Here is a 26,992-nt window from a genome sequence, read left to right as displayed (position 1 = left end):
AGCAGAAAATATATGTGAGTGATTTAAATTTGCTTCCTTTCCACAGTGCTTCAAATTCTGTTCTGCGTCTTTACAAGAGTCAGTTTGTGAATGGACTATTGTCCAGGAACTCTAAATAAGAGTACAAAATTTAAATATCTTACACCTATTTGAATTAATGAATAATGGTCAAATCTGAATTGAACCACACTGAATCAGGTGGGCTTAAGGGAAGATATAAGAAGATTTTATCATGAGCAATAATGGAACAATTTTCTCATTAGACAATTTTCTTCCACAACTTTACAGGTAATTGCTTTCTTGTATTCTGTAGTGTATAGGCTTGTTTCTGTTATAAAACTTATTACTATGCTGTGGATGTACTTAATAGCCAATCCTCATCTGAACTCTTGACTTCAACTAAAACATGCAATGTTTTATGGCTCCTTCGAAATTTGCATAGTTAGTCTGGGGGGGAATAAACTGTTCATGAACTTCCTGGCAGCACTAAAAACACTGCAGAGGTTTATGATATTTGCACATTGCCGTGCTAATAAAGAACGGCATGTTTTTCACTTTTCCTGTAAGTGAAAAAACGAACATAAGGAAGGAAGTTTACCAGCCAGTACATTTGCCGTGGTGTTTTTTAATCAACATTTTTATATGTAACAATCTATATTTACACAATAGTGAATAAATGCATACATGTAAAGAAGAACTCAGTTTTAAACAGTGTTTTGTCCATCTACTTACTGCAGCATCCAATTGTATCATCTAACTAAAGAGCAAAGGTACTACAGTAATGACAAAGAGAATTGGAGCAAATTTTTTCAAATATTTCGATAAATGGTTATAATTTATCTGAGTGGCTTTTGGTGAAATTAAAAGATAACTGGAAAAACAAACTAACAAACAAACAAACAAAAAAAAAACATACCACAAATATCTAACTCCAGTTAAAATTGCTTGAGAATACCCTTATTCATGTAATTACAAGGTGGTTTGTACAACTACCTGAACAGTGAGGGAGAGTACCACTCCAGTGGCTATCTTCTTGGCACTCCCTTGTAGAATTTCCTATGAGCCTTCGACCCGCTGTGCAAGAATAGTGAATTATGGAGCCATATGTAAATTTATCTCCTGAAAGAACTGCATTGGCAGGTACCCCAGGATGTCCACAAGAAATGGCTGGTGGAGGAAAAAGCACAATATTGTAAGACATTTTTATGGCACAAAATAAGCATATTATAACCATTACGTATAAAGCCAATGCACAAAATAAACTTATTTCTGGATTTCTGCTCTTTCATATTTTAAGTTTCACTGTCACTGTAGATCACTTACTTCATAATACTTGATATAGAAATTATATGTAAAACTAACTACCCAGGTTTCCCTGGAGTTATACAGAACTCTCCTTCATCATTCATTTCTATTCATTGTCCTCACCTACAAACTACACAGATCTTTTCTGTTAAGGCTGGGAAACAAGAAACAAAAGTTTAATGTTTCAGTGTGCATCTTTATTACAGATATAGTAATGTTAAGTAGCTTTATCATAACTATGAAATAACTAGAGGCAGTTTAGGTAGTACAAATAAATAAAAATAATAATAATAATCTGTATTTGAGCAATGTGTTGCTCTAAAGTGAGCAAGAGAAAAATGAGTTACTCATCATTCTGGTAAATTATGAATCATATTTATGCTTAAGTTAATGTGTACATTTTGTTTGAGGAAAAAAAACACCTCTACTGTTTTGCTATAGAATAACTTGCAAACAAGTAGTTCAGAACTGTTATATGAGGAAACATGGAAACATATGTCATTTTAAGGTGAGGCAGAAATAAAATTCTGAATGCTTTCTGTGTAAAGCTTAGGTCATGCAGTGGAGAGAGAAAAATCAAATATATGTTTTACATAACTGTAGTAGTCACTCAAATTAAACAGACAACCTCTTCTTAAGGAAGAGGTACTGAGCTTGAGAAGCCTTAAAAGTTACTTGAGTATATGATCTATGTGTCAAATATATTTTTAAAAGAAAGAAAAAAAAAGACTTAATTATGAACAACTTCTGATGACTATTGTTTCTGATGTTCATCAAAATTATTTGTGTTATAGTTGGTCCCATGATAATATCGAACTGACTGCAGGATGGATTTCTGCCAAAAGGCATGGTCCTGACCACTTTTCTTCCACAGCTGTGTGTTTCTGCTGCTTTCCTTGAGCTGGCACAAGTATTCATGTGGCAAACAGTAACCAAATCAGGACACTGATCTGGCTGAACAGTACTCCCACAGAAATAATAACAATAATTAAAAAGTGTTTAGTTTTAGTTTTCAGCTAGATCAATTACTTTAATGAGCTTGCTGCGCTACCATGCAAATGCGAGTCCTGCCACAATTCTGAAGGAGCTGCAGTGGGGGAAAAGGAGAGGTTAATGGAAACATCAGAGTTTTTGGAGGAAAAATCATGTAGATAACCTTAATGTGTTCGTATAATTATTTGTAATGAGCAGCATAAAATTTTCCTAGCTTAAGAAGGAGAAAATAATCCATTTCTAAGCAATGGTGCTTGTGTACTGCCTTGCATGTAAAAGAGCAGTGCATTTCTATTTTTCTACTTTTGAACATGAAATGTTCACAGTAAACATAGTGTCTACTCAGGGTTTGAAATTCACCTCGCCTGCCTCTCCAAGTATTGTATATTTTTCCCTATCCTAAAAACAATCTTAAACTTTAAAGAGATTGTCACTGATAACCTTTGAAAATTAAAGCTCTTTTACAGTGCTTGAAAAGAGTCTGAAAGACTACATCTATGAAAAGGTAAACAGATTTTTCTAATAGAAAAAGACCTATTCATTTCACTGTGAGTTTATCTCAATGAAAGAATGTTAATTTTTTCCTGGAGATATTTGAGGTTCAGGTGGTGTTTCAGTCCATCAGCAGCAAATTAGCAGCAGCTGATCCAGTAAATGATTGAGGAATTTAGGCACCTCCCAGTCTTATTTGAAAGTTCCCAGGGTCTCAATCAGTAGTCCCCAGAGCAAGGTCAGGAACTTCTATTCTGAGCAGATGAACAGCTAGGGCTTTCCTGGAGCTCTCCCTGAAACCAGAAAGCCATGTAATTGCTTCCAAACTTCCAAAATGCTTCAAGTGGAAAGATGGGTAGCTATTATGGGTGATTTACATTCCCCATCTTCTTCTGCTCCTTCTGTAAAGATTGTCCTGTCCCCAGTCCTGGAAAGGATTCACTGGGCCAGGGTTTTACTAAGATAAGTGAGAAATACGCAAGCATCAATAAAACATTCTTGCCAAATGAAAAATCTTGCACAACTATTTTGTATTTTTAATGTCATATATTGCTGAATTATTTCATTGCTGAAATGGGACCAAAATCAAGTTTTAGATTATAGCTCTTATTGACAGATACTGAAAGTGTAGATTTTTCTAAAAATCAAAACAAAACTGTTTCAGTCATGCAGGTATTAGTTACATGGTAGTAGGAGGGAAACAAGCACAAAACAGAAATAAATTCACTAGTCTCGTAATATTTATTGATCTGATTAGTATGTAGATACAAATTCATATAATAAATTGATTAAAAAACAATCACATTTCTGTAAAGGAAAAATAAAACCAGCTGATGGATTTGCAAATTAAATTAAATTTAATTTAATTTATTATTTCCTTTAATTGCATTATAATTCACAATCCTGGTGTCAGAAAATTAGTAGTGATCAGAGGAGAAAAATATCTCGGTGGGAAATGAAAACCAGCCAAGCTGTTGTTTTCTAGAGATCTGAAGCTCAATGAACTGATTACAGGAAACAATTGAAGATTTCCACCCTCAGGAAAAAGTGATAGAGGAAGTTAAGTTATGAAAAGACCCTCGTAAGCAAGATTTTCCTACACAGCTTTCCATACATTTGATCTCACATGCCTACTACGATACAAGGTCTGAGAAAAAATATTTCTCGTAATTATTAATTGTTTTACACTACCTATCCTAAATATAACTTATGAATAATACCTTCAGATTTCCCTGTTTTTAAATATTATAAAAATACACTAAATTGGGCAAACAATCTTTGCTTTCTGACATTTGAAAAAATATTTCAATAATTCCCTCTGAAACCATTTTCACATCAACAATGAAAAGCTGCATGCCATCTTGCCTTAATGTTTTCTGACTGAGCTGTAGAATGTGCAATATGTTGCTCATAAAATCCGGTTTTGTTCCTCAATACAACCACACACACACACACTTTTTCACCTAGTATGACTAAAAATCATGAACCAGAAGGTTAAGCCTAAATGAATAGTGTTAAAGTGAATAAATACTTACACAAACACTTTGGTAGTGATCTATCCCATAAACCATTAGCTTTACAGGTCAAAGCAGATGAGCCCAACAGATAGAAGCCCTTCTTGCAATGGTATGCCACACTTATTCCATACTTGAAACTTTCAGGATAATTCTGCTGGCCATGCCGAATAGCATTTTCCACAAAACCAGGATCAGAACAGTTCACCACTGTAAGACAAGAAGTGTTCATCACCAATGCATATTAACAATGTCATAAATGAAGTGATACAGTGACTTTTTTGTTACTTCACTAGCAGCTCATGACTGTTATCCATTTGATATCATCTGTGATTTTTATTTGACTTAAATATCAGATATGTTCTCAACTAATCAAGACTTTAGATCTTTTTTGCTTTGAAAATAGCATTCTAATCTTACTCCCGTTATTCTAACAGTCTTGGACACACAAGTGGTTGGAAGATAAAGGAGAAAATGGAGGATGTTTTTTTAAAATCTTTTTCTTCCTGGACCTCATTTGGTCTTACATGCAATTTTTATGTGAAGAAACCCAAATTAGAAGAAAACCAGTACATAGTTTAAATAACACTTTAACATTTTCTATTTGATTGTCCTGTAATAAGATAAATTGTTTCAAACATTAACAAGAACATTTTCTGCTATTAATGTATAGAATAGAAAAAGCATGGTGAAAAGTGAAATATTTGATAGTGGAGAAGGGGTAAGGATAAGTGCCAAAAAGCATTATGCTATTTTTCAGAATCAGTACAAAATCAAAAAAAAAAAAAGTAGGTTTTGACATGACTGTTGAGTTTTTATGTAAGGTATATCTCCCCTCCATTCCCAATCCTTTATACCCTGAAGTTCAGATGACGGTTTGTTGGTGGAAGATTATGATTCTCTAAGTGTGAGAATATTAGTGTTATAAGTTACTATTCATCAAACAGTGACAGGAATCTACTTTTCATGTATACATGTACCATCTAATTTCAATTAAGTACACAGGAAAAAAAAACACAACAGAATAAGTCTAAAAAACATTAGGCATCATGATGTTGCATATAAAGCGCTTAACAAGGCATTATCTAGACTGATGAAGAGACATGGTTCATGGAGGAGATCTATTTTTTTCTGAAGGGTAATAAAGATATTTAGTCTCCTAATTGAAACTGTTCTCATTCTACTTTATTCCAAATCCTATGAAATTGTTCACCAACAGAGTTTCATTTAGCTTATATTACAATCAATTTCCTTATATTTTATTATACCAACAGTTATTTACATTTTGTATTATAACCCTTTAAATGTTGAAAAGAAATCAGATATGAAGAGATGACATAAATATTTGTTTACATTGGGAGTTCACTGACAAAAACGAACACTTTTGTATACTTTTTTTCTGTCCCTTAAAACACACAAAAACACAAAGTCCTAAAATCTCATTGTTCTTGGGAAGTTGCAAAAGACTGGGCTGTAGGAATCTATACCTCTGTACTTGCTACGTAGAACTCTGAAAATTCTTGTTTCTGGGGATCTCGAGGTTTAAGAGTATTATCAAGAGAAAATATTCTTTTTACATTACACAAGAAATACATTTCATTCTTTTTTATTGCCTTTTTCCATCATTACTAATCACTGTCAACTAAGTCTAGTTCTGTCACAGACAATATACCTATCATTGTAAAACAAGGACACAAGAGGAAGTTTGTCAAGCCAACAGCCTACTCACACGATGCCCTGCCAAGATACTGAGCCAGATCTGCATGAGCTCATATGTCTACATTCACTTCACAATTCTTTGTTAGAGAAACTAGCACAGCTCCCAGAAGGAATGCACACTGCATTCCAATTAACCCTGTTTGTTAGGCAATTAGACATTGTGTAGGGCTATGTAGATGCTGCTGTAAAGCTTCTGCATTTGGAACTAACCTATATTCTCTGCATGGTTAAAGTTGCCTTGTACGTACATATCCCTGAACTAAATCTATCTATATGTAGATTCTACATATCAACATATTTATATGCTTTCCTTGACATTTCAATTTACATCTGTATGTGGATTCTTGTGAATGTGCTACTTAGTTCATATAAAACATTGGAGAACTTTCTAACAATTTAGTTGTAGACACAATTAAGTTTCTATGCCCAGGTCCCGTTTAGTTTAAAAATATGGGTAATGTGTTTAATTTCAAAGACAGAAGCAATTCTTCCCCAATCTATTCAGCTGAAATCATTGTTACAGGGTAATGCAGTTTTAATCCCCAACAATAACCCCATACCTGAGCCATCATATCACAGATTGATGTCTAAGGTTGTACAGGATATTTGTACTGTTGCAGAACTAAACTCAGGTCTCCTGAGACCTATGCTCATGCTCTAGTTTTGTGATGAAACTGCATACTGAGAAGTAACTACAGCAGAATAACACTTTCCCATTCTACTTATATCTATTCATTGGTTACTAGCAAGAACATACTTTTCTTTAAATAGTCTCCATACGGGTAAACACATATGGAACTTAATTGCCTTTTATGACCATAAAAATCCTCTGGAATAAAATAATTTAGAAGTGTTATTCCAAAGGTGGATTAGTATCAATTTATCAATCATATTTAAATTTGACTCTATTAGAAACCATGTCTTGGTGCAACTAAAACTCCTGTCTGCACCCATACAGATCATTAGTACAGGTGCATGTTAAGTAGTCTGCATTTCATATTATATCCACATCCGTGTTAACTCAGTACTCTAACATTGGAAATTGGCCATATACAGCTTAAACAAGTACATGGGCATTTACAGTGAGATTTGATATATGCAAACATATAAGTATAGAAATTTACATGCAGATAACATAGCATAAGATTCATATTGTCTACCTAATTTCTTGTTATCTCAAAGTTTCTCACACATCTCTGCTTCTGTACTCCTTGCATTTATTTTTTTTTGTGTTGTTTGTTTGTTCGTTTTGTACAAGCATGAAGTTTCTTGACATTTATGTTTATTCAGGGGCTCTAGATGTAAAATACAAGAAGGTTATACTTCTAGTACCATGGCTTTGATTGTTGAGAAACAGTTAAAATAGAAGTTGAAACAGTGCTTGTGAAGTCATTAAAGTTTTAAAAGTTTCACATTCATTTTCAAATTCATTTTTGTTTCATTCATTTTCAGTCAGTTTGCTCCTATCTGAAAGCTAGCACAGAAACAAAAAGGTAGAGATGAATAAATCTCAAGAATGAAAATGGAATATTTATGGAGGAATTATATTATTCCTGGAATTACATGTGGTATTTACAAAAATTTCCTTAAACATTGAAAAGCCACAGAAAAAAATGGTATTTAAATGCTTGCCCTTCACCTAACAATTTTTATCATGTGCTTGAAAATAAATGTTTGGATTTAAATATACCCAACTTTTTCTTTTCCCCCAAGTGACTCTTTTCCTGGTTTCATTTTGCTCAGGTAAGAAATTAAGACACCATTAAAAAATATTGTTTTTTTCATTTTTAAATTTTAAATAATTCACAAATCTACTTATAAGGGAGTAAGTACTTATTTTACTGCCTTAAAAAATAAAGAAAACAAAACAAACAAACAAATATTTGTTCTCGTTCCTTAAAACTAGACTTAAAAAAAGAAAAGAAAAAAAAAAAGATAAAATACTGACAATGGCTGAATAAGACCTTTGAAACAGAGATCTGAATTCATTCTCCTTTTTAGGAAGATGGATTCATAGAATCATATCATCATTGAACAGCTTGGGTTGGAAGGGTCCTTAAAGATCATCTAGTTCCAATACCCCTGACTCTGGGCAATCTGTTCAAGTGCTTTACCATTCTCTCAGTGAAGGATTTCCTCCTAACATCTAATCTAAACCTACCTTCTTCTAGTTTAGAACTAGTTCCCCCTTGTCCTATCACTATCTGTTTGAATAAAAAGTCACTCTCCATCTTTTTTATAAATCTCCTTTAAGTACTGAAGAGCTGCAATGAGGTATCCCTGAAGCCTTCTCCTCTCCAGGCTCAACATCCACAGCTCTCTCAGTCTTTCTTCACAGGAGAGGTGCTCCAGCACACTGATCATCTTTGTGGCCCTCCTCTGGAACTGCTCTAACTGCCCCCCATCTTTCTTGTGCTGGGGGTCCCAGACCTGGATGCCTGGATGCAGCACTCCAGGTGGGGCCTCACAAGGGCAGAGTAGAGGGGGACAATCACATCCCTCAACCTGCTTCCCATTCTGTTGATGCAACCCAGGATGCAGTTGGCCTTCTGGGCTGCAAATGCACACAAACCTTTAAGGTGAACTCCCTTTTGGGAGTTAGGAGATCTCCAGATTATTTGAAACTACTAATTCTTTAACCAGAATTGGTAAACCAGAATTTTAACCAGAAATACTAATTCTTTAACAACCTTTGGTAAGTGGTAAGCTGTTTTATTTAAAAATAAGCAGTGAACGCTTACTGCACAGATAAAGATACTGTAAAAGTAAAAAGCAGAAAAATAAACAGTAAAATAGCATTTTATAATTTGTAAAAAAGACAGAACAAAAATGTTTTTTACAAATTAAAAAAAAATGTTTTTTTCCCAGTGCAATTTAGTAAACATTTATATTGCACTCAAATATATACTGGTTCAGTTGAAACGGAACTTTTTAAAACTTTTTGACCAAATTCTTCCAATTGTAGTATCAGAATGTTATATTCAAATAGAACAAAAATCCAAAGAACATTGAAAAAGAAATCACACATGTTTTGAAGGTTTTGCACATTCATAGAGGAATGTAATTTTTCTCATTTTATTTTCCATCCTGTGGATTACTCAAGTCTTTCCCCAGATTTTCCATATAATATATATTCAGAAGAGATGCCCCTTATATAACTTCTTAAAATTGAAACTTAGTTTTAATGGGTAAGCCTGCCAAGTTAGCTTCTGTGAAGCCAGCAATAGAAATTAAGAAAAGAGACCATTATTTCATGATGATATGTTGCCCTAAAGCTACCCAAAAGCAATTCTTACTGGGTTATCTTTGAAACACAACAGGCAGAACAGAAAAACTTAATTTTCTGTACAGATCAGAAATATGGAGTGTTCAAGAAATACTGTTATAGTCCCAAAGAATCAATCTGTCTGTGTGATAGTGCTCATTCTTGTACCAGTAATAGTTGTTTAGCCAAGTAAGTGATAAATAAAATACAGAATAGTCACTGAATGTAAAACTTAATGCACGTGCATTGTGCAACAATATAGCTGCAAGAAGTTATACCTGAATACAAAAACTCTGATAAAGTGATTATGTAAAAGAATACTATCCCTTGAACTAAAAAATAACCACATTTTTGCTTGTGGTATCATTTAACACCATCTAAAGATTTTTAAATATGTATACATGAGAGTGGTGTGGCTAACAAGGGCTGCAGTAAGGAGTACTTTAGAAAAGAATTTGAGTTGGCTGGCATACAGAACTAAGGCAGTAGTTTCCCTGATTGCCTTTCACCCTGAGGACTCAGTTGTAAATCATGGTGAGAGTAGGAGATTGCTTTCTCTCAATGACAGCTGTCAAGGGTTACATGGGAAATGAATTCTGGCACTCTCAATTTAGTCTGTTGAGAAAAGCTGGAGAGTGCTTTAAGTCTGCCCTGATGACTTCAGAACCTCACACTGAGTAGATTCAAACCCTTAAGGACAAAGAAGTGAAAAGAATTTGTCAGAGTCCCTTAGGCAGTTTTCTGTTAAAAAGTTGAATGATCATCAAAACGTACATCATTCACAGTATTTCATTTCTTTTTCTCTGACTTTCTCACCATTTTTTTCCTTGACAGAAACAATGTTAAGTTTTTTTTTTAAACTTTGATATCTGATCAATAATGTTTTTAAACTTTTTTATTTGAAAAGTACTGCATTACTGTTGGTATCTAGAACACGTATAAAGACTGCTACTCAAAATGAATAAAAGTAGATAATTCACTCAGAATTTATGACAAATCCTAAGGAATTAATATAGAAAAGGAAGGCACTGCTTGGAAAAGCATGATTACAATATTTCCAGCCTATGGAATTTTAGTAAAGTTCATAGTAAAGTCAACAATACACAAAACTGGTAATTGCTCGATATAGTTAACTGCTCACTTCTTGCTTGCTATTCTGTACAAAGCATGAATTCTGGTGTTGCTTTCAGACACATCTTAAGTGCTTACAGTACATCCTAAGTACTTTTTAGATGTGCTCTCTGTATGTGTAGTCATTTGAGGGCATATATGTACATGTACTATCAACACAGTAATTTTTTTTGTCTTAATAGTACCAACTCCAGAAGCATGTCTTAAAATCTTTCTCTTTAGGTTTTTGTTAATCAGAGCATTGTTTTCCACATGTGAAAATCCATTCAGTTGCACCAAAACATATTTCTACTATCTTTTGAAAAGTTGTCATGTTTTGGCTGGGACAGAGTGGGTTTTGTTTGTTTGTTTGGTTTGTTTTGTTTTGTTTGTAGAGGCTCACACAATACTGTGTTTTGGATTTAGGATGAAAATAGCGATAGTGATAACATACTGATATTTCAGTTGTTGCAGAGCCGTACTCACACAGAGCCAAGGACTTTTCTGCTCCTCGTGCTGCCCTGCCAGCAAGGAGGCTGCGGGTGTACCAGGAGCTGGGAGGGGGCACAGCCAGGACAGCTGGCCCAAGGTGGCTAAAGGGATGTCCCATAGCATGTGGCGTCACACTCAGCCATAAAAGTGGAGATAAAAGTGGGGGTAAAGAAGGAGGGGGATAACATGTTTCCTGGAAGTGGCTGAACACCTGCCTGCCAATGGGAAGCAGCGAATGAATTCCTTGTTTTGCTTTACTTGTTTTGCTTTACACAGTAAGCTGTCTTTATCTCAACCCCTGAGTTCGTGCACTTTTACTTTGCTGATTCTCTCCCCCATCCTATCTGGGGAGTGTGAGCTGTGTGGTACTGAGCTGCCTACCAGGACTAAACCACAACAGATGTCTTATGCAGATCTCCAGGCAGGTAATGTTCCAGAGAGGAGTCATTTAAAATCCTCTGTCTCTGCCAGCTTCAGGTAAAAAGATACTGTTTGGCATCTCCCATAGCACCCCTCCTCATTATTTACAAAATGTAAATAAGATGCAAATTATAATAATTAATATCCTTCTGAAAGATATCAATATACTACCAACATGAATAGATTAGGTGTATTTAATATCCAAAGTCTCAACAACAAAGGCTTCTGGCTTTGGAAAAACAAAACACAACACAAAATTTTCTCAGCTTATGTGAATACTTGATACCACCATGGATGGAAAATTGCTTAAATTCATAGTTGCTTTAACTTTGAATGAGAAGAATGAGTTGTCAGTCCCAATCTCTCCCACCCTTCTATCAGCTGTCATCTAAAAGTTTATTTTTCTTGTGAACTAAGGAGTGGAACATATTACTACTGGTTCAAATTATTTACCCAGTAAAGAAAACATGATGAAATTGACAGTTCCTCACAAATACCAGATTCCTGATAAGATAAAAAGTCTAACTAAGCTCTTCAAAAAAGATATTCTTAAAGATATCTTTTTTTAAAAAATGAGAAAAGTTCTTTAATCACATGTACAAGAAGATAAATCAGATTCTAAGGATAGTAGCAACAAAGAATACCCATACAAACTTTCCTGACAATGACTATGAATTTGAAACTGCCTTATCACAGAATCACAGAATCACAGAATTTCTAGGTTGGAAGAGACCTCAAGATCATCGAGTCCAACCTCTGACCTAACGCTACCAGTCCCCACTAAACCATATCCCTAAGCTCTACATCTAAACGTCTTTTGAAGACTTCCAGGGATGGTGACTCCACCACTTCCCTGGGCAGCCTGTTCCAATGCCTCACAACCCTTTCAGTGAAGAAGTTCTTCCTAACATCTAACCTAAAACTCCCCTGGCTCAACTTTAGCCCATTCCCCCTCATCCTGTCACCAGGCACGTGGGAGAACAGACCAACCCCACCTCGCTACAGCCTCCCTTGAGGTACCTATAGAGAGCGATAAGGTCGCCCCTGAGCCTCCTCTTCTCCAGGCTGAACAAGCCCAGCTCCCTCAGCCGCTCCTCGTAGGACTTGTTCTCCGGGCCCCTCACCAGCTTCGTCGCCCTTCTCTGCACCCGCTCAAGCACCTCGATGTCCTTCTTGTAGCGAGGGGCCCAAAACTGAACACAGTACTTGAGGTGCGGCCTCACCAGAGCTGAGTACAGGGGGACGATCACCTCCCTAGCCCTGCTGGTCACACTGTTCCTGATACAAGCCAGGATGCCGTTGGCCTTCTTGGCCACCTGAGCACACTGCTGGCGCATATTCAGCCGATTATCCACCATCACTCCCAGGTCCTTCTCTGCCTGGCAGCTCTCCAACCATTCCTCTCCCAGCCTGTAGCTCTGCTTGGGGTTATTGCGACCCAGGTGCAGGACCCGGCACTTGGCCTTGTTAAACTTCATGCAGTTGACCTCAGCCCATCGGTGCAGCCTATCCAGCAGTAAGCAATAAAAGAGTTTATCAGATACCAAAGCAAAGAAAACAGAGCAAGATAAGCTCCTTCTTACAACTCCTTGCATTCTAGAAGATGTGATGAAGTGTGGCATTTAACATACCAGTTCTTACTTCAGACATAATATAATATATGAAAAAATGACCTACAGTGCCATCAACAGCGCAGAGTCCTGACAAGACCATCTGGTTCAGTTCTCATTTCAGTGGTTAAGAGTAATTAACACAGAATCACAGAATTGTCTAGGTTGGAAGAGACCTCAAGATCATCTAGTCCAACCTCTGACCTAACACTAACAAGTCCTCCACTAAATCATATCGCTAAGTTCAACATCTAAACATCTTTTAAAGACCTCCAGGGATGGTGACTCCACCACTTCCCTGGGCAGCCCATTCTAATGCCTAACAACTCTCTCAGTAAAGAAGTTCTTCCTAAGATCCAACCTAAAATAACTCTGGCACAACTTTAGCCCATTCCCCCTCGTCCTGTCACCAGGCACATGGGAGAACAGACCAACCCCCACCTCACTATAGCCTCCTTTAATGTACTTATAAAGAGTGATAAGGTCACCCCTGAGCCTCCTTTTCTCCAGGCTGAACAAGCCCAGCTGCCTCAGCCACTCCTCATAGGACTTGTTCTCCAGACCCCTCACCAGCTTTGTTGCCCTTCTCTGGACTCTTTCAAGCACCTCGATGTCCTTCTTGTAGCGAGAGGCCCAAAACTGAACACAGTACTCGAGGTGCAGCCTCACCAGAGCTGAGTACAGGGGGACAATCACTTCCCTAGACCTGCTGTTCACACTGTTTCTTGTGAGCGAACGGCTGTGTGGTGTTTAGCTGCCCGCTGGGTTAAACCACGACAACAAGCCAGGATGCTGCTGGCCTTCTTGGCCACTTGAGCACACTGCTGGCTCATATTCAGCTGACTATCAACCAATACTCCCAGGTCCCTCTCCGCCAGGCAGCTTTCCAACCATTATGAAACATACTGTGAAACAAAGTGCAGAGATCAGCTTTCTGTCCAAAGACAAAATGAAAAGTGGTTCTAAGCTGCTGAGGGAAAAATTCCATGCTGAACATTTTTGTTTCAGGATTTGATATCTTCATAGCTAGTTCTGCGATACTGCATATTCAGGCTGCATCAAGTCCTGCTTAGCCAGATTTGCCAAACAGAACATGGCAATCAGAATTTTTCAAGTATCATTTGATTCCAGGTTAAATGCAAGTAAGCTGACTATTTGAGATGCTCTTTATCAAATAAATAACAACAAAGGTACAGTCCATGTGGAGTGAAGATTTCCTACCTCAGAAATTATGATTTTGAAACCATATCTCAGTGTACTCAACATTCCATATAAATCTATTACAAATGTTAAATATATTATAAAATTAATAAAAAAATATATAATTGCTTCAGTAATTAAAAATCAGTTTTTTTTTTTTTTTAAATCTTGAAGTATCCCAACATCTCAATGAGTTTTGCTTTTTTTTTTTTTTTCTCATGAAAGAAACAGTAGAAACGTAAGTTTTTCCAAGACAGAGGTGGTTTGGTGATCATGTTACCTCAGAAGACATCCAAAATCCATATTAAAAAATACTTTACAGGGATCCCATTTCAACAGATTAAATGTTTTAACCACTATACCAAAACAGTTTGCCAGAACAGCAGCAAACTGATCTATTGTGTCTATTACCACTGAAATCACTGTGAAATTATCAAAGTAATGACATTATAGAGTGGTGGGAAACACCGCTGCAGAGCAATTAAGTGCTTTACAATTCACAATAGGTTATACAAACATGTATTTGTTTCATGTGAGTTTTTATCACATGGCATTAAAGTAGCATATATAATCTTTTATATATATGTATAAATATATATATAAATATATATAAAAGATTATTTTTATATATATAAATATATATATATAAATATATATATAAGATTATATATGCTACTTTATATTTTTTATATTTATTTATTATATTTATTAATATTTAAATATAAATATTTATATTTATAAATATTTTATAAATATAAATATATAAATATTTATTTATATATAAATATAATATATAATCTTTTGTGCGTGTTATTTTTTTGGCAGGCAAAAAAAACAAAATCAACATACTTTCTTTGATAAATTTGCTGCCTGTGACTTGCTAGTTAACCTTTTAATGACACAATACATAGCAGCTATAATATCACTATAAGAGTGCCTAAGAACTGCCTACCTTTATTCACTAAAAATATCCATGTTTCCTGTGCATAGACAGTAACTCTGTTGCAATATAAAATTATATAAAATAAAATAATCATATGCAATAGCCTGCAGCAGTATTCAGTATTTTATAGTAACTGCATACAGAGTCTCAGTGAAGAGAAACTAAGTTCATTATTGACTCAAGTGAATTCAACTGAGGTTTGAAAGAAAGGTCATATGTAAAATCTCTGTTGAATTAAATGATGCAGGTTTGCTAGGGACATCAATCCCTTCCCAGCAGTATATTCAAGGGGCTGGAATATTTACTCCCTTTGTACACAAACTCTTAACTCATCATTAACAATGAACTTTAATACAAATATTTTTTACTTGTTAGTTAAAGGCAATTTTAGAAGGAAAGGTATGTGCCAGAAGTGCTATTACTTCCTTTAGGTTAAGTTCTAAACAATTAATTAAAATTAAATTTGATACATGCAATTTATTTTTTTTTAAATTATGGATGTAGAATTATCATTTCAGCATATTTTATTTCATAAAACCTTATGATTTCATAAGAAATTTTCATAAATGGTGTATCAGATTTTGTTCACAGTGAAATGATGTAAATGTAATTATGCCAGGAGGTTTTAGGGAGACAGTAGGGAAGACTCCTTTGTCCAGATACACAGCTAGAATTAAACAAGGGAGATGCAAGCAGAGAAGTGTTCTTTGGGAACATGCATGGCTGACACAGAGGTTTGAACCAGCCTGGTCTGTACTGCATTCCTTTGAAAGAACACCATTCTTATTTTTATAATGTTCTTAGCCTTCACATCATTTTTCATAAATTTCCTTTCTTTTTCTCTTATATTATTTTTTAAATAAATGTGTACGTTTGAGTTCAATATAAGTATCTGAATAATTTTATTTGTAGCTGGGGTCTAGCTTTAGTAAAACCATGTAACTGCCTCTGACAGTCAAATGGAGCAGACTCGGACTGAAACTGCTAGATATATGAAAAAAAAAAAAAAGCTTCATTTTTAACAAATTAAAAAATGCTTCACCGATGAGACAGAAGACTGTGTTCACTGAAGTTTAGTGATACAAAATAGTATACAAGGAAAAAAAAGATACATGAGCCTAAATAGGAACAGTTTACTAATTCCTGTTTCTCCTCAATAATTAAGTTGCTATGCTAAGTCACTTGAAAAAATTCTGAGGGTAGTTACTGAGGGAATTGCCATTTCTGTATTGTTTTAATGAGAATGAAAGTTCTAATTCCACACATACTGAGCTTGAAATTGCATTAGCTATCTCTCAAATAATATGATGAGCTAATCACCAAAGATAATTATTATTCTTAGGAACAACCACTGTAATAAAATATGATTTTTAATAAGCCAACAGGTGGAGATAATAAAGCTGACAATAACTGAACTGAACTGATTACATCATTTTAGTCCCAATGTTAGTATCCTTAGCACAACTTTACTGACTGCAATTTCCTTCAGCAATTAAAGACAAGTTACAAAGGACAACTGCAATAAAGAAGCACAAAATGTTCACCCCCATGATTAAGGTAAGTGCAACCTCTGGAGAAGGTGAAACTCAAGTACTGTGTTCAGTTTTGGGCCCCTCAGCAAAAGGAGGACATTGAGTCCCTGGAACATGTCCAGAGAAGGGCTACAAAGCTGGTGAAAGGCCTGGAACACAAGGGCTATGAGGACAGGCTGAGGGCACTGGGGTTGTTTAGTCTGGAGAAGAGGAGGCTCAGGGGAGACCTTATTGCTCTCTACAGTTACCTGAAAGGAAGGTGTGCAGAGCTGAGGGTCAGCCTCTTCTCAAAGGTAACTAGCAATAGGACTAGAGGGAACGGCCTTAAGTTGGGCTAGGGGAGGTTCAGGTTGAAAATTAGGAGACATTTCTTCTCAGAAAGAGCAGTCAGGCACTGGAACGGGTTGTCCAGGAGTCACCGTCCCCAGGGGTGTTCAAGGAAAGACTGAACCTGGTGCTTAGGGACATGATTTAGTGGGTGACATTGGTAGTAGGGGGATGGTTGGACCAGATGATTTTAAAGGTCTTTTCCAATCTTAATGATTTTATGATTTTACGGAAGATGGAAGCTGGTGGCTTCTGGCACCAAGAAGAAGGTTCCTGACCCATTAAAAGGCTTACACCTATGAAATAGATTTACCACCCTCAAAGTTGAAGAGAAGCCACATGTGTCTTCAAGCAAAGGATCTAGTCCACCTAACCCTAAACCACACAAGAGCACCAGGGAGAAACAGGGAGTCATAATAACAGGTGATTCCCTGCTGAAGGGGATAGAGGGACCCATCTGTTGACTTGACTTCTCCTTGAAGAAAGGCTGAGAGAGCTGGGTATGTTCAGCCTCGAGAAGGGGATAGGGGATACCTCCTTGCCACCTTTCAATACTTTAAAGGGTCTTATAAAAAGGATGCAGAAGGACTCTTTACTTGGGTAGATAATGATAGGAGAAGGAGGAATGGTCTTAAGCTAAAAGAGGATAGATTTAGATTAGACATTAGGTGGAAATTCTTCGTTGTAAGGGTAGTGAGGCACTGGAAAGAGTTGTGCCAAGAGAAGTTTTGGATGCCCCATCCCAGGTGGTGTTCTAGGCCAGATTAGATGAGGCCCTGAGCAACCTGATCTAGTGGCTGGCAACCCCGCCCATTGCAGGGGGGTTGGAGTTAGACAATCTTTAAGGTCTCTTCCAAGACAATCCATTCTATGATTCTATGACCTTTCAACTAGAGAGGCTTGCTGCCTGCTTGGGAGTCCAGACCTGTGATATTGTGGAGGGACTGCCAAAGCTTGTCTTACCCTCTGATTACTAACCCCTTCTGTTATTCCATGTGAGCCAGGTGAAACCTGAACAGTATCAAAGGTGACTACACAACTCTGAGAGCAATAGAAAAGGGCATAGAGGCCTGGCTGGTGTTTTTCTTTCTCAATCCTGCCAGTGAAGTATGGTGCCAGGAAAGTGCATTACTGTCATGTCAATAATTGGCTACAGAACTGTTGTTTTCAACAGGGTTTTGGGTTCTATGATCAAGGGACCCTGTTTGCAGATCAGCATCTGCTTGGAGAGGTGGGATCCAGCTCACTACACAGGGCAAAGATATTTTCACCAGTAGGATGGATGACCTCATAAGGAAGGCTTTAAATTTAGTATGAGAGTGGAGGGAAAGAATAACCAGCAGCCCTGTGAAAGAGTAACAGACAGGGTTGCTGAACAAAGGGCATGGGTTGATGGGATAAGGAAGGATCACAAAATCAACAAAATGGGGATTAAACAGGGTCACCTTCAACACTTGCAGATTACCAAATAAATGCCTAAAAGGCTTCATTATGGAGAAATCCCCCAATCCCATCTATGAACCAAACACGCTGCTTTTTCCCCTCTTAAGTGCTTGTACACAAACTCACACAGTATGAGGAGCAAACAAGATGATTGAGGTGTGTGTATGCTTGCACGCCTATGATCTTATTGGGATCATGGAGACATGGTGGGGTGGCTCTCAGGACTGGATTATTGGATTGGAAGGATATAGGTTCTTTAGGAAGTACAGGAAAGGGAGACAAGGATGGGATGTAGTCTTCTATGTGAATGACCAGCTGGAATGAATGGAAGTCTGCCTGGGGATGGATGAGGAGTTTATGGGTGGGCATTAAAGCGAAGATGGAGCTAGATGACATAACAGTGGGGTTATAACATTTTTAAGTTAGGCTCGTTACAATCAATTTCCTTCTGGAGAGTTCACAAAAAGACCACTAAACTATATACAAAATCTCAAAAACTTTTCTCCAGGCTCTAGAGATCTTTCAGTATATCTTATATGACTCACCCCTCCGTTTTTTCAGAGAGATTTTTCACCTCTCTGAAAATTTGCATGTTTTACAAAAGAAGGTATCTTTTCTGACTTAGTGATTCAGAAGAAAACATTTCACCATATTATTATTTATTATCAGCAACTTACTGGATTGGGCATTGAGAAAGCATTTACTACACCAGTACAAGTTATTTTGGGGCATAAAATATCAAAATAGTGGAGCAATGAATAGATATTAGTGGTCTGATAAAGATCTCAATAAAGGTCTAATATTAGCTTCATATTCTGCAACTAGAGAAAAAGGTTGAGGAAAACAAATAAAACAGTGGCCATAAATAAGAAATACAGAAGAAAGTGTTTTGTTGCAAGAATATTCATTTACATAACTATCTCTTAATAGGAGTAACTGACCATTTATGGAAACTTCCAGTGCAGGTAAGTCAGGCTAGATAGCTGACTGATTTATTGATGTAATATAACTTTTGTGATATAAAGTAGACTTTATGTGTCTCTAATCTAAATGTTAGGGATTACAGTCTGAAATCTTTGAGGTCAAATACTGAAAACCCAAGGTTTCCCCAATACTTAGCTTACTCCTTTTTCCAATATAGAAATGTAAAAACTCAAATAAAGAAAGCAACAAGGTCATGAAGGTCCATTTTCTGAATTTTATCCCAGTGTTTTGAAGGCAGGCTTAAAGGATAATACCTGAAATAAGTCATTAGAGAACAGAGAATGAACAGAAAAGTTTCTTACCTCGGCAGTTTGGTAGAGGGCTACTCCATTGCCCATTGCTTCGGCACTGTGCTCGAGAAGCACCCTGAAGTAAGTACCCGGTGTTGCAAGTAAAATTTACAACATCATTTAAATTGAACTCGCTGCCATTAGTCATTCCATGAGCTGGATTCCCAGGATGTCCACATGTGATTGCTGTTAAAAGAAAAATAGGCATGTTAGCAACTAACTGAAAGGTACTGTTTCATGGAATCACTTGCAGGTTGGAGCTGTTTTTATTTCTGAAATTTTCTTCTATATTTATGGAAGAAGTTTAAGAAAAAATATGATGCATTTATACAGAGAACTTAACTGCCAGGGGAAAATATGTCTATTTTTCTGTAAGACTTTCAGAATCTACTTTTTACCTTATGGTGAAAGTTGTAATATAAATAATTATATGCATATGCATTTTGACACCCTACTGACATGTACTATACCCTAAAAAATATTGAGACTGCACTATATATCCCAATAATGCAGATTAAAACAGACAAAAAAAACAACAACAAAAAAAACCTGCAAGATTCAAAATCTAGTAGGGTAAAACAGATTGAATTCAAGTATTGCTTCAGAACATTCTGGAGTTCCAAAGCATTCTTGTTCAAAAATTGTTGAGTTGCTTTGTTTAAATCCTTTTAATTAGATTTTCTTCTGGCAGTAGAGATATCATTGTTGGGATTAAATCATTCCCATTATGCATATTATGTGTTTTTTGATGTGCTTACATGATACTTATATATTTTATAATGGTTAAGCTGTAGCCTTCCACATGACCAGACATCAAAATAATACAGAAAAATATAGAATAAAACCATAGGTACCGACAACTGAAAATAAGAAAGTCAAAGATATATATATATGCAGCTTTTCAACATTGTGCTGGTGATAATGGCTATCATACTAAAGTAAATATCCTATTCACAGGTATACCTTCTAATTAATTCATTAGTTATTTTTTCTTTTCTTTACTGAACTGACACATGAAATATAATTTTAATGTTTTCTTTTATTTTACCACAGAGTTAAGTTATGAAATAGTATTTTCAACAATACTTGATCTTTGAAAATTGCATAGGACACCTTCCTGTATCCAGATTAGTATTTAGTCCATAAATTGCAAAATAAATCTATTTCAGTCACTTAAGCCCCTTTTTGCACTATTCCATTTGCAGCATTTGAAGATGATACCCTAAGCATCAGAATAAAATGTGAGTATATGCACAGGATCTACTTTATTTTAGCGCAGCTGGTACATTTTTTGACTGTTACAGATTATTAAATTTCAATTCCTAAAATATTTTCTGTAGTCACCGTCTTTCCTATATGACAAACTATTCAACTACATAGTGCTATCACCATAAAGTTTATACAGTTTCCTGAACAAATTCTATGCCATGGGTTCTTACAATACAAAATGTAGGTCTTGTATAAATATTCTGATAATGAAGTATAATTCTGCTCAGTTTTCAACAAAAACATATTCTTGTGGGTCAGATCCTCTTTAGACGTCATTACTCCTTACAGATTCTGTTTTTTCTGATGCCTCCCAAAACACTAAAGATCTCAGATTCTGAGACCCTAGTCACAGGATCTGGTTTGTTATTGCTCCATTAGTTTTATAGATATCCTTGACCTATTGATTGATCAGCACTGAAGTAGTTGAATTCACACAGTAGCAAGTACTTAGAAACATATTTGTAATTTTTTTTAAAAAAAAGGGGGGGGGGATAGTTTGGCATTATAGTGTTTCCAATCATCATTAGGGTTGTATACAGTTAACTCTTAATATTGTTTACCTAAGTAGTACCCAACACATTTCAACTAAAGATTATTCCTAGTGTTCTTATGACATCTAAATTGTTCCCTTTCCCTGTCTTATACAAAGAACTGTCCCATGCATACAGATATGCTTATGTCCTAAATATGTCATGTGGATACTGGAAACGTAGCAAAGAGATATCCATTTAAAGTAATAAAACTCCCAAGTATATTCTCAAGTCTTTAATACAGTATCAGTCTTAGACCCTGAAGTATGCTATATAACTAAGAGGTTTATTTAATATTAATACAGTTTATATTTTTAGTAAAGAAAGTCACTGTTTTGATTTTTGTTGTGCTGTTATTCACAAAAAACTAATCAGAGATCTTTACTTTTCACATTAACTCCCAATAACTTGGGAGTTCACTTCACTTGATAAAGATAATAGATCTTTGGGAATATATTTAGCCAAAGTATGGTCTAATAGATTACCCAATACTGAGGTAGGGAAACACTTGTGTCAAAAATTGTGCAAGATAAAGGAGCATAGGAAATGAAGATAAAAGAGTAATGTGTGGAGTACTCTGAATACTTTCTTAGATAATGTTTTTTGAAGAACCAATTACAAATATGAAAGGATGCATAACCTTTAAACATATCACAAAATGTAGCCCAACTCATAGTAGATTTTCAGGGGTACAGACTGTAGCATCTTTATGGTGCCCCTGGTATATTTCTAGTGTCTGACTCATACTCCTTAGTCAGAGGACCTTTTCAGTATTACATTAGTGAGCCCATTTCTAGCACTGGTAAGCACCATGCTTCCACTTTCCCTCTCCGAAATAGCTGAGACATTTTTACTAGATTTTTTAATTAAGAAATAAATAAATAAAAGTGGAAAAATCTTCTGAAGCTTGGTTGCTGACAAAAAAGGGGAGGTGAGGGAAGGGGTGTACAGCTCTTTAGTCTTGACAGTTATAAGCAAAATAAAGCCATGTTGCTGCTAGGCAGCCTGTACAAACAGAAACTACTGCCAGTTCTTCTCAGAACAGTAATAACAGTAGCAATTTAGGAAGGAACTGACTCTCTCCCCTCACCCCTCCCAGCTTTGCCCCTTTCTTTTGAAGGGATTTTGTTCACTGCATGGTAAAATTAATCCACTAAAAGCAATAACACAAGCTGGTGGCATTTCTCCTTTGATGAATATAAATCACTTGAAGATATCAATAGGATTTTAAGAGGACAATGACATTCAGCAGATATTTCCTGCAGCTGTATACAGGTTGAAATAAGAAAGTACTGAACATTTCGAAATCTAATGACTTCTCAGTAATATATTTTCTTAGCAATGAAACAAAGATACTAACATCTTTAACAGAAAAAAATGATTGTCTTAGTGACTCTGTGTGAAAAAATAAAATACTTCTGTCTGAATTATAGACATCTTGAAAATGAAAGAAAGAAAAAAGAAATGACTGATGTAAACGATCATTAAAAATAACCAAGATTATATAGAAATTGAGAGTTTTATTAAGACCAAAAAAACAATAAAAAATTGCTAGTATACAATAAAGTAGCAAAATAATAAGCAGAGGAATCAGACTTGACTGATTAAATGGCTGATTCTTCAGAAAATGTCAGAAGACCTGCCACACAAATGTGGAAGGAACTAGAGTGGGACTGACTTAAAAAAATAAATAATTAATTATGAGATTTTCAAAAGCAGATGAATTAAGAACAACAGCAACAAGACAAAAGAGAGAATAAAGAAGTCAATATTTTTCTAACAGATGCAGTATAATCCAATACTGTGCCTGGGCCTGGGTTTGCACTGACAAATATTAGGCCAACCTGGAAAAATGGGCAGTTACCATCAGAACAGTATTCCAGCTTTACCCAGCAAAGAAAAAAATTAGACCATTAGTATTCTTACTAAAAAAAATAAAATAAAAATATATGAGAAGCTCTGTAAGATGACACTTGACAAAGAAGCTACACCTGGAGAAAAAGGGAGAAAGAGATAGATAAAGTTATTAAGGTGCAGCCTGCCGTCCAACACACTTCAATGCCTGTCAGCCTTCTTCCGAAAAAACAGAAATCAGACATTACTGGATACAGATAGTCAGCCTGTGCTAAATTAGAAAGTGGATTGGATTATCATAATGACCCTCATCACTGAAAATATGTCCAAAAAACGTCTGTTTTTAACACATAATTCAAATACCTTTGAACATCTCATCCACCATTAATATTTAATTAGGTTAAAGGTAATAGCAATATTCACTGAAAAATGAATTATACTTACGGACACAAACGGGAGTTTGTCCGGACCATTTGTGATCCTGTAGGCAAATTCTAACAGAGGTACCAACAAGTCGAAAGCCAGGATTACACTGATAGACTACAGTATCACGATAACTGAATCCATCTCCACTAATATGACCATTTACAATTGGGTCCGGAGAACCACAGTGACCAGCTACAATAGAAGAGCAATCCATCAAAACTACAAATTCTTACAAATCTTGACAACATTTACAAAAATGCTGATATGAAAAAAATAATAATTCCCATTCTCAATAAAAAAAAAAATAGAGTCAAAGAGCATATAGTAGTGGATCTGGGAACAAGCAGAACAAGATCTAGGGTATAAAAACTGCAGGTGACATTCCTTCTACTCTTCCAAGGTGACAGAGGTAATCATTCAGATATTTGAAAATTTCATATAGACAGTTATACATATACATACATATATACATACATACATACATATATACGACAGCAAATTCTGTTGTAGAAATGACAAATTTGTCAGAAGAATATCTGGTGCATATAGAATGTCTGAAATTACAAATCATTCAGTTGATTTGCTACAAAATGGACAATTTTCAAATGGGTAATTTTTTTTTTTATTAATATTAGTTTACCTTTTCCTTAATAAGCCTGCCTTGGTCCTCAGAGAACTGTGAATTATTTTTTTTTTTTTTTTTTTTTTTTTTTATCTTCCAGACCCCCATTATTTCTTCATAGTGTTCATGTTCATCTTCACAGTGCTCATGTTTGTGATTTGCCTTGGATTTTGTGAACAAGTCTCTACTAAATAATGACGCATGATTGGGGCCATTCTCTGGCAGAGGCCAACCAGCACAGCACAGTCTGTATTCATAAACCGAAAATCTCTTGCCCCCCAGACTAGCACAGCTGCTAACAAGCTGCCTACCAGGGTTAATACTGGTTTAAGCTAACTTGAACAGTTCTTAGAAATTGTCTTGGATAACATTAGTCCGGGCATTATTCTAACAATTTAAGAGGTGATATGATCAAGTTTCATTAATTTGCATGTCAAGGTGTTATTTCTTTAGTGTAAATGTAGCATCTGTTATTCTATGTATCCAACAGATAACTGATTTCTCAATAGCTGGTCTTCAGACATTAGAAGACTGCAATCAAAGTTTAAAATATAGATAATAAATTATTAAAAATAATAATAATAATAAAATAAAACATTCCATGGGATCACAATCTATTGCTTTCAAAAGAAAAAAATACTGCATTTTTTCAGATTTGTATAAATGGCACATTTAGCTATATTACCTCATTTACCATGCCATAAATGCCCTTATTTGTATCTATTGGAAATTTTCTTCACTCTAATTTAAAAGCTGCAACATACAAAGGAGGTTTCCAAGCAGACATTTAAAAAAAAATCTAAAAATAAAATCTAAGTATATCTTGTTATGCTCAAATATTTCGTATCATTCAGCTCCAATTTCTACAATTATTTTTTATTTATTAATGCATTTTAGTAATCAATCACAAAAACTGATTCTACTTGTGTTCATTCTTTCCAAATAGCTACCACCTTTATGTTATCTTCAGTTGTTTTTTAGCTAAACTGTTATATTTAACGCGCTTCTAAATTCACATCAAAATTATAATAAACTCTTCTTTATATTGGTTTTCAATTTGATCACTATACTTGAAATAATCACCTTTTCCAGCTGCATGGAAGTATGTAAAGGACAAAACGTCTACCAGCACTGTTTCTTCCTCAGTGCTATCAGTGGCTGTTAAACAATGCAGAACGGATTACTCTAGGGTAATGGCACTCTTGGCATTAAAGAAGCTAAGCAATAATCTTAGTCTCTCTAGATTCTTTATTCTGTTTGGAAACAGAGCTTCTGAGCAGGAAACTATTTATCTTTACTGACTACAGGGAAGAATTTTTTTTTTTAGTGACATTGATTAATTACACCTGCCAACAATTTCAACTTAAACTACACTAAGCACTTTCAGTACTCATTCGGAGACAAGAGAATAGGGACATGATGCTCATGACCACTGATAGAATGGGGTTGTTTGATGTGCTGTTTAACACTGAGGCCATATTCGTGAAGAAGCAGACTTGCTCATAACTTTTTTCTTGGGTCTGAATTAATTTCTACTACAGCCACTTTAATACAGCTAGGCAGTATATTTCATTTACACTTAACGGATCTTCTAAAATACTAAAAGGGGAAAATATGCCACTTGATTACTTTTTTCATACATAGAGGATTATTATAACAATACTAAGCTTAGGATTGCTGATATCTTCAAGGAGGCATTAGGACAACGTTCTGTAAATTTTTGAAACAAAATAAGGATGTATGTTTTTTCATACTACAAACAGGGAGTAATGACAGCAAAAAGTAACGAAGACATTGAAAATACATTTTCCTCCTTGCAATTTTCTCTTGATATCTCATGGAAGTATTTACTACTGTCAGCCCAAATTAGCAATATGATCCCCCTTAACCCTTCCCTCTTATTCAGCCTCACTCAGCCTTTTGCCTGTCACATGCCCCTAACCTCTTAGCAGGCCTTTCTCCCAGACTTGTTTCAGTTCACCAAGCTTTCTCTTGTATGGTGGAAAACAAAAACTACGCACAGCTTTCCACATGCGTGCTGAAGAGGAAATAATAACTTCAACCTGCTGACTACATTGCTGCTCATATGCTCCAGTTCATGATCTTTCCTGCATGGCCACACTTCTAACCCTTGTTTAACCTCTCTTCCATGTCACTTGGGTTGTTTTCTGTAAAGCTGCTTTCTACCCTGTCAGTTCCAAGCCAGTCCTCATGAATGGCATTATTCTAGCAAAACTGCAGGACTCTGAATTTGTCTTTGCTGATCTTTACAAGATTCCTGTTGGTCCATTCCTTCAGATTCTCAAGGTCCCTCTGTACAGTAGTACTGCAATCCAGCATACCAACTGTTCCCCATCATTTGGTGTCATCCTCAGACTCGCTGAGGCTGCACCCCAACCTGTCACCAACAGAACCACTAGCAGATCTTGGGTAATATTGGCCACAGTTTATTTAAGTAGTTAACTACCAACTCTACTGCAACACGTCTCTCCCCCAAGCTCTGCTACTAGGAATGACAAATTCATGATCTGGTTAATCTTGCACATAGATTAACCACATACTAGAGCAAAGGTAGATGTCACTTTTAATCAGAATTACTTCTCAAGAATACTATTGTGCACGGTTCTAAACATTGACTAGTAATTCAAGCAA

The 26,992-nt window shown here is 35.8% G+C and overlaps 1 protein-coding gene across 1 annotated transcript in view; it reads right to left on the bottom strand.

The window, feature by feature from the left end:
- The window catches only part of CSMD1 (CUB and Sushi multiple domains 1), a gene marked incomplete at both ends in the record, with an annotated part of 1,174,241 nt that overhangs the window by 44,207 nt on the left and 1,103,042 nt on the right, over nucleotides 1-26,992 (bottom strand). Inside the window, 4 exons of the mRNA XM_084285255.1 lie at nucleotides 994-1,167; nucleotides 4,326-4,514; nucleotides 19,652-19,825; nucleotides 23,737-23,910. Coding sequence (XP_084141381.1) covers nucleotides 994-1,167; nucleotides 4,326-4,514; nucleotides 19,652-19,825; nucleotides 23,737-23,910 — 711 coding nt within the window. The remainder of the gene's footprint in view (nucleotides 1-993; nucleotides 1,168-4,325; nucleotides 4,515-19,651; nucleotides 19,826-23,736; nucleotides 23,911-26,992) is intronic.

Source organism: Netta rufina, assembly GCF_964035555.1.
Source record: "Netta rufina genome assembly, chromosome: 3".
Classification (NCBI taxonomy): Eukaryota; Metazoa; Chordata; class Aves; order Anseriformes; family Anatidae; genus Netta; species Netta rufina.
This window is presented reverse-complemented; position numbering and strand designations above follow the sequence as displayed.